Here is a 13,261-nt window from a genome sequence, read left to right as displayed (position 1 = left end):
ATTAATCTTTCTCCTTTAGGATTTGCAAGAATTTTTGGTTACCCAGTAGGAATTATTGGAAACAATGGAGTTCTTTTCTCAGAGTCAGCAAAAAAGGTAAATAGATAGATTATTAGCTTCTTTGCCACTGAGAAACAAAACTTCTGGTGGACACCTTGCTCTTGAAATGAGGAACCTTTTTAAATAGAGAAAGAGAACCTGCACCGCATTTTTCTTGTAAATGGGAAACAGTTATAAGCTGTTAATAAGCTGTAAAAAACAATGGACCATATTTTAGAAACAGTGGTAGATTTTTCTGATGTGAAGAAGATAGACCAATAGCAGAACAGCATTTGGATTCGTGTGAATACAGCATAGTTGAAATAGTATATCCTGAAACTTAGAGCTGCTACAAGTCCATGCTGATTGCATCAAATACCCTGTTGAGTATTCCTAACCTCTAAACCATGAACTACTACAGAAAATTACATTGTTGTTTTTGTAATAACTGGAAAATTTAAAGCCGGGATTCCAGCACTCAGTTCATCGGCTTACCAGACTTTTAATTTTTATACTTTGCTGCAGTGTCTCCTGTCTTAGAATAATGAGTGAAAACCTGTGCACTCTCTCAAAATCTGTGAGCTAAAATACCTGTTTGGTGAATGAAAGGCCATCTATGAAGGAATATTGTGATTTTATTACAGTTAACAGTGCTTTACAGTTTGGACTTCAGGGAATGATGGTGATAAAGAGTATCTGGGTATGGCAAAGTGCTTACTTTGGTCTCTGTTGTTTGCTTCAGTTCTTTATTTTTTCAAGAAACAACTGTCAGTTGAATTTTTTGTAATAGCAATTATATATGCTAGTTTTGTTCCAACATGCTTCTTGAGCTAATGGTGAGGAAATCGCTGTTTGAAATGGGGGTCTGAATATACAGAAAAAGGAAGCATTGATGAGAAAAGTGGAGAAAGGAAGTAATTTTACTGGATTTATTGCTGTTACAAAAGAATACACAAAATTGAGTTTCATGTGCTGAAGGAATAGTTCCCACTTGGAGCACTGTGGTAAATGACTTTTTTTTCATCTGACATTTGTTTTAACAGTTATTTCTGAGTAGAAAATAACTCTTGCAGTATTTCTAATACTTCCAGTATTTTTCTAACAATTTAGTGTTACAACTTCTTTTCCTAACGATGAAAAGAAATGTAAGGATTCTTCATTTTCTGACTGTTACTGGCATATCAGTACTGTAAAAGGAAATTCACTTCTAGAGAAACCTTTGTCCATGCTGTTGCTTCTATAAGGAACATGCTCTAGCAATACTCCTTTTCTTTCTTTGCATTTTTGTAATGAATTGTTGTACATTTTCCTGTGATCATCACTATGCTATTCACGTGCTTCTCTGATTATACTTTATTATTGTTCTCTCTTTTTTCTTTTTATAATCTTTGCAGGTTTTATATACGAAGAGGTTAGATGTTTTCTCAGTTGTGCTACATAACCTTGTTTTGTTTTGTTCACTAGCAAGCAGATAAATAACCTGAGGAGCTTTATTGATTTAGATTAGTTGAAACAGAGGCTTGGAATCTACTATTTGTAACTGTGCTAGGAAATTGGTCTTCTGCTAGTAAATAGAGAGAGGGCATCTGCGGTCAGGAAAAGGAGAAAACATTACAGCAGTTGGCAGGGCCATGAGTAAATAATGTGTGTGGCCTTTCCCATTTTCAAAGACTGCTTCTATTTTGTACAGTAAATGTGGAGATATGTTTCTCTGACTGTCTTAATTTCTCTGACAGAGTCTTACCAAACTTGATGTCAGATGCCACACTGAAGCTGTCTGTGGTTTAACTGCATATTTAGGCTGAGTCACAGCAGTTGAGCTTTTTGGTATTAGTAGTTACGCTTTTTAAGGATATTATTTCTGTTTTACCATGGGCTCACACATTTTCGGAGATCTCTTAATTCTGCTACCATGAGTGCATGTTTTGCAGTTAGCTTTGGGTGAAGGAGAAGTAGTATAGCACTTCCTGATGGAAGTACTCTGCTGGACTTTAGTGGAAGGATTTAGCACAGACTTCAAAGTGCTGGTAGTGATAGCTTCACTTGTCTAACTTTTAATGGCTTACTCTTTTCTTTTTTTCCTCTCCACAGGGTACACATTTTATCCAGTTGTGTTGTCAGAGAAATATTCCCATTGTGTTTTTGCAGAATATTACAGGTGAGTAAGATCAGTATTTTGAGGTTTCACTGTGTTGTAAACTTCACTGTTAGCTGTTGAGGCTGCATTCTACACAGTCTCTTGTGTGCTTTGTAGTACCTACATCTCCAGCCTGTTTGGAAATCAGCCTGTCAGCAGCTGGTGAAGGCCTTGCCTTATGATTTGCTCCTCAGTTCTTTCTGCATGTGCTGTGAAGCACGTAGTATGACATATGACACAGTATTGTAATATAAAGCTGATGAGCCTTTGTTCATGTATTTCATTAGGTTTCATGGTTGGCAGAGAATATGAGGCTGGAGGGATAGCAAAAGATGGTGCCAAGATGGTAACTGCTGTAGCTTGTGCCAATGTACCTAAAATAACCGTCATTATTGGTGGCTCTTATGGAGCTGGAAACTATGGGATGTGTGGAAGAGCATATAGGTAGGTGTTGCTTCGAATTATGACAGCAGATAAAAATAATTTAAGAGAGCATAACCTTGAAGTACCATTCTGAAAAACCATCTGAACTCTTGAAGAAATTATGCTGTTTGGAAAATAAAACAGTTCTCAGTGAGTATGTTCATAAGTAAATATAGCAGCCTGACATTTGTAGACACTGATAAGGCTCATGATTCACCTTGAGTTAGGTGACAGAGGAGACCTTCTAACATGTAAACCTGTTCACATCTTTTGCTCCCATTTCAGTTATTGGTGAAAAAATTGTGAAGTCCTAAACAATCACTGGGCAGTATAGGCTGGTCCTTTATTCTGCATTCATAGGAAGAGTATATCAGCTTGTGTAAAAACTCCTTATTCACTTCAATGAGCCTGTTATTATGAGTAAGGTTTTTAGAACCCCTGAAGATTTTTTTGTTGATGCTTTGGACATGGCTTATGTGATTTTTTAATTTCATTTTTCAAGGTTCCTGTTACTATTGAAGTTATTTGGGATGTTTAGGAGAAAAATTCCTGTGGGTTGGGGATGTGAGCTGAAGAGGCTCAAGAAAGAGAAATATTTAAAAAAAGGTGTTTGAATAATGGAAATGAACAGAATTTTTAAATTTTTGAATGCAATGCTGCAAGCACTGAAGTATGTTAATGTACCTTTTTTAAAACCTAATATGTTGTAATACTGTCATGCATAAAAATGAATTTGTAGTTGAGTGAGAATTAGTTCTGCATTAGGAAATATGGCAATGTCTTACCTTAATGTTCAATATGCATTTTTTCAGTCCAAGATTTCTATATATGTGGCCAAATGCTCGCATATCAGTGATGGGAGGGGAACAAGCTGCAACTGTTCTAGCTACAATAGCTAAGGACCAAAAAGCAAGGGAGGGAAAACAGGTACATCTTTCTTCCTTCGTTTGTAGTAAAGTCATTTTCACTTATTCTTTCACTGGAGTTGGTCATTTTGTGAGCTAGGAGAGGGTACAAAGAGTGAGACATCAGTGAACTACCCCAATGCCACCTAGTGCACTAACAAACATGAAGCATTTGTGAAATGTTACTGCTTACCTCTTTGAAATGTGAAGATCATTCATAACATTTCTTAACTTGCTTAAAAAGAGGAGTATTTCATATGCCATCATATTTTTGTACTTTGTGCACCAAGTTATTAGTTCTGCCCCAGATGAGCAACCAGGAAATCTCCTTGGTTCAGGAGTATGAAGAGGAATATGTCAGGATAAAGTGTCTTTCCAATTACTATGAAGGTGGCAGTTTTAGAGAAAGTTGATCTTTGAATGATTCAGTGATTGAGAATTATGAAGCTTGTAACAGCAGAAGTCTGGAGAGGTTTGGAAAGGTTTTAGCTCATTTCAGCATTTTAATTGAAAATTAGAGGTATATTGTTTAGTAATATTTTACAGTTTCTCTGCACACTCTTTTCTGCTGAGTTGGGTTTTTTTAATTATGAGGTTTATGGTTATATTAGTGCCTTGATGCCATAAGAAGCGGTTTTATTGTGATGTCTTAAAATTGTTCATATTTATCATGAATAGTTAATCAGAACAGTGAAGCAGTATGAACATGTTATCTCAGTGTTACTCCTTTTCAACACTTCACTTGTTCTTTCTGTGGGTAGAACATATTCACCCCCTGTCTGTCTGTCTTACTTTCCCAAATCCATGATACCCAGAAAGAAGTTCAAGAAAAATACTTAGTAGTAGTTAAATGTCAGTAAAATGTGTTAGAAACTTGAAAGTTTCCTCAATTACACAGTGACTGGTCTGGATCATAGAGAAACCCAGTGTTAAAACAGCACAGACTTACTTTATTAAAAAATCTTGCCAAAGGCAACCCAAATTTTTTTCTCAGTACAATAGCTTCAGTAATTTTTCAAGTGCTAATCACCAATTGCTCTTGCACTTAAGTGTATGTTTATTCTCCTTTTTCCACTCACTTGTTTTGAAAAGTGGTATTTTAATTTTATTATCAAACATGCAAAATTTATAATTGTGTGCTAGAAGAGTAAAAAAACTTTGGGGAAATCATGTAGGTATGATCTTCAGGTTGATGCTGCATATAAAGCTCTGCTATCATTGTAGAAGAAAATATTAAAGAATATTTTATCTGGTTTTTAGTTGTCTGAGGCAGATGAAGCAGCTTTGAAGGAGCCAATCATTAGGAGGTTCGAGGAGGAAGGAAACCCTTATTATTCCAGTGCAAGGTAACATATAAATAACTATTCTAAAACTTAATTGTAATCACGGGACTTGACATCTAGCTCTTGGTATTAAAGAACAGCAGAACAGAACAATCGAAAACAAAGATTGTGTTTGATGTGCATTGAAACCAATGTCTTGTCTGTCTTATCTCTGGGACCTGGTACCATGAACTGTTTCAGAAGACAGCATGCACTTGCAGGAATTACTTTGCTGGTTCTAGAAGTAATGATGTGGTAGCATGGAGTTTCTATGTTATGTGTTTTATTCTGCATAGGTTTTATATCATTCTCCCCGGTGTAGTATCTGGTCACCTTTCTAAAGCCTATTGAACAATGTAATGAGTGGCTGCATGTGTGTTGGGAGGAATTCATTTTAGTGGGATCCTGCAAGTAGAAGAGGCCAGTGGAAAAGGAGCTAGCAGTTTCGAGAAGACCTGAAGCCATGGTCATGGTAGGTGATTGTATTGGATGATAGCAATTTTTGTAGGGCTTTAGCTGATGGGTGCAGCATATTCATGTTTGCTGAGAAGTCCTTTACAGTAGCATTTCATGCTCAGACTAATGGAATATTAGTAAATGCCCAGGAACTATTTAGGCTAATGAAGCCAAGGTGGCACCCTGAAGTGATACTTGTGGAAAGTGGCTTGGAGGGTTTCTTGGCCTTTGATTGTTATTCTGCATTAGTTTCATCCTGTCAGTGCTAAAGTTCCTCCACGTATTTCTGCTTGTGGTATCCAAGAGCTTGTTTTCCACAGGCTCTCAGCTGCTGATGATAGCATATTTCAGTGACCCAGATGTCAGCTGTGAAAGCAGCACAGCTGGCAGTTAACACCCAGGAGACTCCTGGAGTACATGGAAGAGAACTTCCTGGTCCAGGTATCAGACAAGCCAGCCAGAGGTAAGGCGTTCCTGGTCCTGTGCACTGTTCCAGTGCAGAGGAGCTCATTAAAGGGATTGTGGTTGGAAGCAGCTGGGGATGTAGTGGTCACACCCTGGCTGAGTTCAGGATCTCAAGGATTGCAAGCCAGCAAAGAGAAACTCTGGACCCTAAAATTTGGAAGAGTGAAAGTTCCAGATACTTAAAGGGTTAGTGGATGAGATGGCCTTGGAAACTCCTTAAGGACAGAGGAGCTGATTAGAGCTGGCAGTTCTTTAAAGACACTTTTCTTAGAGCACAAGAGCTCTTCATTCCAGTGTGTAGGAAATAGAGCATGGCAGGCTGGAAACTGGCATGGCTGAGCAAGGATTTGCTCCTCAAACTGTGGAGTAAGAAGGAAATGTACACCCACTGGAAGCAGGGACAGGTAACCCGGGAAGAGCTCCTTCTTCATGATCAGAAGTAAGATATGAAATTACTGTTAACTTTTACTCTTTTCTGTAGGGATAGTGGAATATCTGATGTATAACTGACTTATGACTGAGTTATATCTTAACTTAACTGAGATATTTATACCTGGGAAATCTACATTAATCTTAGTGTTTAATCAAATGAATACCTGCATCAGGATTGATCTTTAATGGGTTGTAAAAGAAATGTCACAGAAGTTTTTAACAGCTGACGTTGTGCTCTAAGTCAAGAAGGAAAAACGAAAAAAATATGAGTTACCATTTGTTATAGTTGTATTTTAAGAAGAAGAATTTTCCACTCATATAATAACATTTAAAAAATGAGTCAAACTGTCTGTATTTAAAATTAATCCCTACCCCAGAGAAGATGAATAATGTGATTTTTTTTTTTACTTTTTTTTTTTATACATTCACTGGAAACACTCAGACTCTTTGTACTCATGATTTATTTAACATTCAATATATTAGGTATAATAGCAATATAAAAACTTACCATCTCCCAAAAACCAACAGATGATTTACAGTATTTCTCAGTATTCGCAATAGTAAGTTACTAATGTGTAAGAAAGCAGTTTTACCTGTAGGGTTAAGACTAGCATTAAAAAATACCGCATTTTAAATTTTTAATAATGTCCAGTGATCTTTAGACGTGAAAATTGAGTGTTTAGTACTAGCTTTGTGCTCTCTAATGAACAACTTCTACCAGTTTGTTTCCAGAATATCTGGCCATTTTGTGAAGTTAGGTTGCAAATCTACTAGTCACCCCAGTAAATAGCTTAAATCTGCCCAGCCTAGGTGTTAGAAAGTGCTTTTAGTGCTAGGTGACCTGTCATTTATTTGAAAAAGCAGGGTAGTTATGCATTTCTTACTGTTTGTGCTTGGAAAGGCGGTGTGACGTGCACAGACGTGAGTTGGCTGAAAACTAGCGTGGGTCTGGATTGCATGAGGTTGGGTTCATGTGACACTGCACTAAAGATAATAAGCCCAGCTGAGACATGAAGTCAAATGTCAGAGCTGAAATCCCACTGAGGCTTATCTGGCTATAAGCAACGAAAGTTAAATGCCTCTTTTCACAAAGGAGTGCTTTTGACAACAGTGTGTGACTGGCTCAGGTCAAGCAGTCCTGGCTGGTTTCTCTTGCTTTTCAGTTCAAGTAGGTGCAGTCTGCATTGTCTGGGAGCTTTTAAATTGCTCTCTCATAGAGTTAATTGGGTATTTCAGTGGATATACTCATGTTTCCTGCCCTTTCATGCTTTGCATTATCTAATTCCTAAGCAAGATCTCAGATCAATAGTTCAGAAGTTTTCATTATTGTGGAGTAGGCTGTCCAAGCAGAAACAATGAGATGAAGTGGATTACAGTCTTTGCAGCAAGTGTTCTTAAGGGGAAGGATGTACCACTCACCTTGCACCTTGGAGACAGCCCTTTCCTCAGTCAACATCAGCAGCTGCTTATTAGCAAGCATTTGCTATAATCCAGGGAGAAGTAACCAGTCTCCTTTGCTCTAAAGGGTGCTTCCTGTTGGGCTTCAAGCATGGTAGAAACACAGCTGATTGTCAACCAGATGTCAGGGTGCTGTAATTGAAACTGAATCTGGACAGCCTTTGTTTTGTAAGATCCCTCCACCAAAAAGGTCAACAAGGAAACTCCAGCAAACATCTTAGCATTTCTGAGAGAACAAAAATGATAGATGAACACAAAGACTGTTGTGTGATTGCTGCTCATGTGCAGCTGGTTTGGAGGCTCGCTCATGCTGTTGTTCTCCTGCCTAATGTCTGCCTCACCCTTAATGGCCATTGAGATTGATGTGACCCTTCCACTTGACTTCATTAGGCTTTGAATCAAGCTTTTTGAAGTAATAAGGAAGGAGAAGGAAAATGCCCTAGTGATCTTAAAAGACAAGCAAATATCCCTATTTATTCTTTAATCATTTTGCTTTTAAGTGATAACTTGCTATATGTACAGGATGTCAATACTGTTCCCTCCAGCTGTATTTTCTAATCAGACTTTAACCAATTTTTTGATTAGAACCTTTCACAATGAGCAGTCTTAATTAATGGCGGTCATTAGGCAGCACCCTTTTTAATGAGTTATATTAATCTGCTCAGAGGTTTCTTAAAAGATTTCAGTGATTTGCATCTTAACAAATTACACAAGCATTTTACTTCAGGCAACTTCATTTCTTTTACTCACACTATCTCAGTTACAGATATTTTATGAGTGTAGTGTGACTCATGTTCCAGCAATGGGGTTTTAATAGATAGTTTAATTATTAATGTTACATCCCAACAGAGAATGCAGTTTTCTTCAAACAAAGAGAAGCAGAAGCCAGGGGTGACCATACGAAAGCAGCTTGACTTCCATGCAACATCAAATCTCTACGGTTGTCAATATAAGTCAATTGTGTTGTTACCAAAAAAAGAAAAAAACTAAACAAATCTGCCATTAAAATGTGCTTTATGTTTGGAAGTGGTTATTACAGCAGTAATCACTATGAAGTTGCAGCTTGGAAGGTACTGCACTAAGTTGGTGATTCTTTTGGAGTCAGTTCATCCTTGCCCTTCCAGGCCCTTAGCAGATGTGTTGAACATTTTAAGTATTATGAATTCCCTCATTCTGTTTCAATGTGTTTCATAAATAAAAAAGTTAATTGCCGGTATTTATTGGAAAAAAAATTTATATGCAGAGCAAACCTGTATCACTCAGAAATCCAAAATTTGCTTAAAAATAGAAATTACTATATTTGAAATTGTTCATAAAGTTGGGATTTCTTTCACAGTCTTAAGAAAACAGAAGAGTTGAGATTTATTTGACCTCACAAAACTACTTTTATTTTTGCTATTAAGGAGGATCTTCTCCTTTCTTTTGGCACATTAATCTGACTATATTCATCATAAATAAACCAAAATATAAGTACAAGGGGAAGAAAAAAAAGCATATGCATTAAACTTTGGTAATGCACACTCTATGAAGTTGAAAGCTTAGTAAGTACTGTCTTGGCCATTTTGTTATGCTAGATTATATCAACAGCTACAACCACTGTCTTGGGAAAAAAATCAAGCAAATTCAAACATCTCTTATGTAAGTCTCTGTAAAACCACTTTTCTTCAGCTATTTTGAACAAAAAAAAAGCCTGCAATTGCTTTTGCTTTTGTATGGTAAGAAGCAGTTCCTCTTACTCTTTTCAATAGAGTATTGCCCAAATAAGCCCAAATAAGCCCAAATATTTTAATGAGTTACTACTTAAAATTGAGTTACTACTTAAAATTTAAAGATACAGTTAGGAAAGAAGTTACTCACAGGAGTCAGACAGCAGGAGCTTAAAACATGCACTTTATCCAAGTTATGATACAGACAGCTCTTGTGTCATCTGAAACAGAATTTGCTGTTAGTACCGCTTCCCTGCAGGTACGGTGTGGCTGTTAAGAGTATTCCAATGCTTGGGTTAGTAGCCCACTAGAAGGGATGTACTGACTGAGAATCCTAAAATGAGAAGAAATTAGATAGAGCTACAGTTTTCTTATATTTGTATTTTGGGTTTATAGCAGGGGGTATTTTTGCCATGCCAGAAGTTTTTCTCCTTTTTACATTTGAGGAAATTCTTTACTGCAAGCGTGATGAGGCACTGGAACAGGTTGCCCAGAGAAGCTGTGGATGGCCCATCCCTGGAAGTGTTCCAAGGCCAGCTTGATTGGAGCTCTGTGCAACTCAGAGCTCTAGAAACCTCTGGTCTAGTGGAAGGTGTCCCTGCCCATGGGGAGGGGGATTAGAACTAGATGATCTTTAAGGTCCCTTCCAACTCAAACCATTCTAGAATTCTATCATTTTTCCAGGCTTCTTTCTCTGCTGGGTGGGACCTAGCATCTTGGCCAGTGAGTTGTGGCCACAACTACTGTGGTGCAAGATTTCTTAAATCAAAATTTGATTTTTCACTCCCAAGAAAGCAAGCCTGATTTTGTCCAGTTAGCAGCAAAGTCTTCCCTTCTCCAAACCCTTTCTTCTCCTTTTCTTCAGTTTTGCTCTTGTGCCCCATTTAGTTTAACGGTTTCCTGCTTGGGAAGCTGCACCATTATAAGATCTGTTTATAGTAGAGCATTCTTTCTGAGCTGGGTATCCTTTTTTTTCTCTATCTAATTGGAAATACAGTTCTTTAATAGTTGGAAAACGTGCTCCTAGAGCTGAGCCTGAGCCCTTGTGCCTGAGGTTGTTAAAGGTGTCTTCTACTGCAATTCCATTTTGTGCTTCTTAGGATAGATACATGTTGTAAAATAAAAAGCATACATTGTCAGTCTCTTCATATTTTTATCTGATTTGATGAATATTACTTTCTCAGCAAATGACAAAATAAAGCAAATACGGAAAACAGTCAGAAGTGTCTGCTGCTGCCTCGAGCTTATAAGTATGTATTTATGTAAAGTTTGCAGTCTTCTTGGGGATGAGGTTGGCACATTTAGGACTGAAAGAAGAGTGCAAAATATATTGTTTCCTGTCTAACAGATTTTGCTAAGTAATCTCCAAACAATATAAAATTTGCAGATGGAACTTCAGTTAGAAAGGAAAGGCTGTGCCTTTTCTTGGTAGAGTCAGTCTTGGCTCCCTATTAATGACTGTTTCTTGTATTTTTAAGTTTTCCACAAAGAGCTAAGCATTAGCCAACACTGAACTAAGTTCACAAAGAATTCAAAATAAGTCTCTCTAGGGAAAGATGGGATGGAGGAGGAGCATCCCTGTCTTAACCAAAGATAGTGTGCATATGTTCTGCAGATGGTGATTAAAGTATGCGTTTAAGTGAGATTGGGTTTCAATGAGCAGTGTGGTATCTTGCTTAAATATCTTGCTGGGGAAATAACAATATTTACAGTTTCATGGCCTTCTGGGAATTTCAACACAGATTTTAATTTAGGTGGGATGAAGCTATCATTGAGAACTGATGCCACAAAGACCTTAATTTTTGGATAATATCAAAGAGACCATTTACAAGTGTTGGCTATGTGTGGGACCTGGGAATTTGACAGTTGCTTATTTATAATTTAATTGCCTTCAAGCCTGGGTTAAGGAGGGTAGTATCTTCCAGTCATTCAGAAATGGACTTAATGGTAAAATAAATGAAAGAAACTGTATTGGGTCTTGTTGAGGTGGAGTTCATTTTCCCACAGCAGTCTTCACAGTCCTGTGCTTTGCATTAGTAGCTAGAAAGCCTCTCTCTCCAACATTTTCCCCCAGCAGTATTCTAGGGTGGGCAGGATCCTAGGAGTGGACACAACTAGGCCTGCTGACACAAATTAACCAAAGGGATATCCCGTAGCATATGACTTCAGCTCAGTTCCAAAAGCTAAGGAAAGGAGGAGAGCATTGGTTATTTACAGTGTTTGCTTTCCCAAGCAAATGCCACACATGCTGAAGCCCTTTTTCCTGGGAAGTAGCTGGACATCCCCTGCTGATGGCAAGTAGAGAATAAAGTTGTTAGGTTTTTTTTCTCTTTGTGCCCGTGCAAACTTTCACTTATGCTTTAGTAAACTGCCTTATCTCAACCTATGAGTTGTTTTCCATCTTATTTTCTCTCCTCTGTCCAGCTGGGAAGGGCGAGTGATAGAGCAGCCCAGAGGGCACCTGGAATCCAACAAAGGTCAACCCACAACAGAAATTCTGAAAATATTTGAAATTTATTCTGACTTTTTAATGATGAAAGAGTAAACACTTGTATCATCCTCACCTGGCAGTTGAATTAACCTGAATAGTGTAAATAATGATGTGACATAATCCTTAAAGTGCAAGCATTCTTAAATGTCAATAGGTCATTGACAGATGGTCATTCTCCATGTGAACATTGACAAGCAAAGAGGGCTTTTTTCTTTAAGGAGATGATTAATTATGAAGAATCTATTCAAAATATGTAGATCTGACGTTCTTCACTTATCTAAAATGTATACTTTGTTCTAGAAGACAATTCCATGGAGTAATGCACACCAGTCTATTGCACTGATGAACAGCATGAATTGACTCCATTGTTTTAAGTATAATTTAGCTATTTTACTCCTCTTTCTTTAATATAAACCATTTCCAGTTTCATGGATTTGAAAGTATACCAGCTATGTATGTTGATTTCTTTTAATTATTAAAAGTTCTGGTTTGTTATGTTTTTGGTTTTTCTCTAGATTATGGGATGATGGAATTATTGATCCAGCTGACACAAGACTGGTTTTGGGCCTCAGTCTCAGCGCAGCACTAAATGCACCCACGAAGAAGACAGAATTTGGAGTTTTCAGAATGTAAACTTAAACGTGTGATCATCAGAATTACCTCTGTATATTTTACTTGGGGCTGGGCAGCATACTAACTACAATATTGCAGTGATTAAAAATAAAGATTTGTAAGATGCTATTTTTAATGAAACTTTCATCATTATTTTCACTGACTGTAATTGTCACATGGTACTTCAGTTTTTTGATAGTGATTTGAGATTAGTCACTTAAGTGCTTATATAACTGCATTGCATGAATAAATTGCAGGTTCTAGAATTATACTTCATGTTTGACAAGAAACTGTTGATACTATCTTATGTAAATAAATGTGCAAAGTAAGCTATATATTTGGTGCTTATCAGTTCCTTTGTTTCTTCTAATTCCTCTTTGTATGTCTCCTATAAATGCAAAATATTATTGAAGTCCAACAAAGAAAAACCCACATTTGCTAGTAAATAATTTCTGTGAAAGTTAAGTGCTGTAAGAGCAGGCAGGGACTTCAACACAGCATGAAATTACAGATTTCATGCAGTTGCTGTCATCTTGTTCTGTCTCTGGATTTCATCTAAAAAATATTGCTCTTCTGTGTGGTTCCCTGAAATCAAAACAACTATTGAACCTGATGGATGCATAATGTTTTCTGGAAGAGATGAAAGTGTATGCTGGTATCTGTGAAATCAGCAGGTTGCTGAGAGCATGTGTGAGGACAGGGATTGGCTGCAAAGGTATTTAAACATCTTGGCGTGTGGTCCTTCCAGTAATCTTGGTTTCACAAAGACAGAGTGTTCTCTCCACAAGGATCAATGCTTCACTCAGAAGCCTGAA

At 37.4% G+C, this 13,261-nt stretch overlaps 1 protein-coding gene across 1 annotated transcript in view; it reads left to right on the top strand.

The window, feature by feature from the left end:
• The window catches only part of MCCC2 (methylcrotonyl-CoA carboxylase subunit 2), a 37,023-nt gene extending 24,242 nt beyond the window's left edge, over positions 1-12,781 (top strand). The window contains exons 12-17 of the mRNA XM_048291188.1: positions 20-96; positions 2,131-2,197; positions 2,464-2,620; positions 3,412-3,526; positions 4,765-4,850; positions 12,350-12,781. Coding sequence (XP_048147145.1) covers positions 20-96; positions 2,131-2,197; positions 2,464-2,620; positions 3,412-3,526; positions 4,765-4,850; positions 12,350-12,467 — 620 coding nt within the window. The 3' untranslated portion in view covers positions 12,468-12,781. The remainder of the gene's footprint in view (positions 1-19; positions 97-2,130; positions 2,198-2,463; positions 2,621-3,411; positions 3,527-4,764; positions 4,851-12,349) is intronic.
• Positions 12,782-13,261: the final 480 nt, after the last annotated feature.

This window comes from Corvus hawaiiensis, chromosome Z, assembly GCF_020740725.1.
Source record: "Corvus hawaiiensis isolate bCorHaw1 chromosome Z, bCorHaw1.pri.cur, whole genome shotgun sequence".
Taxonomy (NCBI): Eukaryota; Metazoa; Chordata; class Aves; order Passeriformes; family Corvidae; genus Corvus; species Corvus hawaiiensis.
The sequence above is the reverse complement of the archived record's forward strand: the minus strand, read 5'-3'. Positions and strand labels throughout refer to the sequence as shown.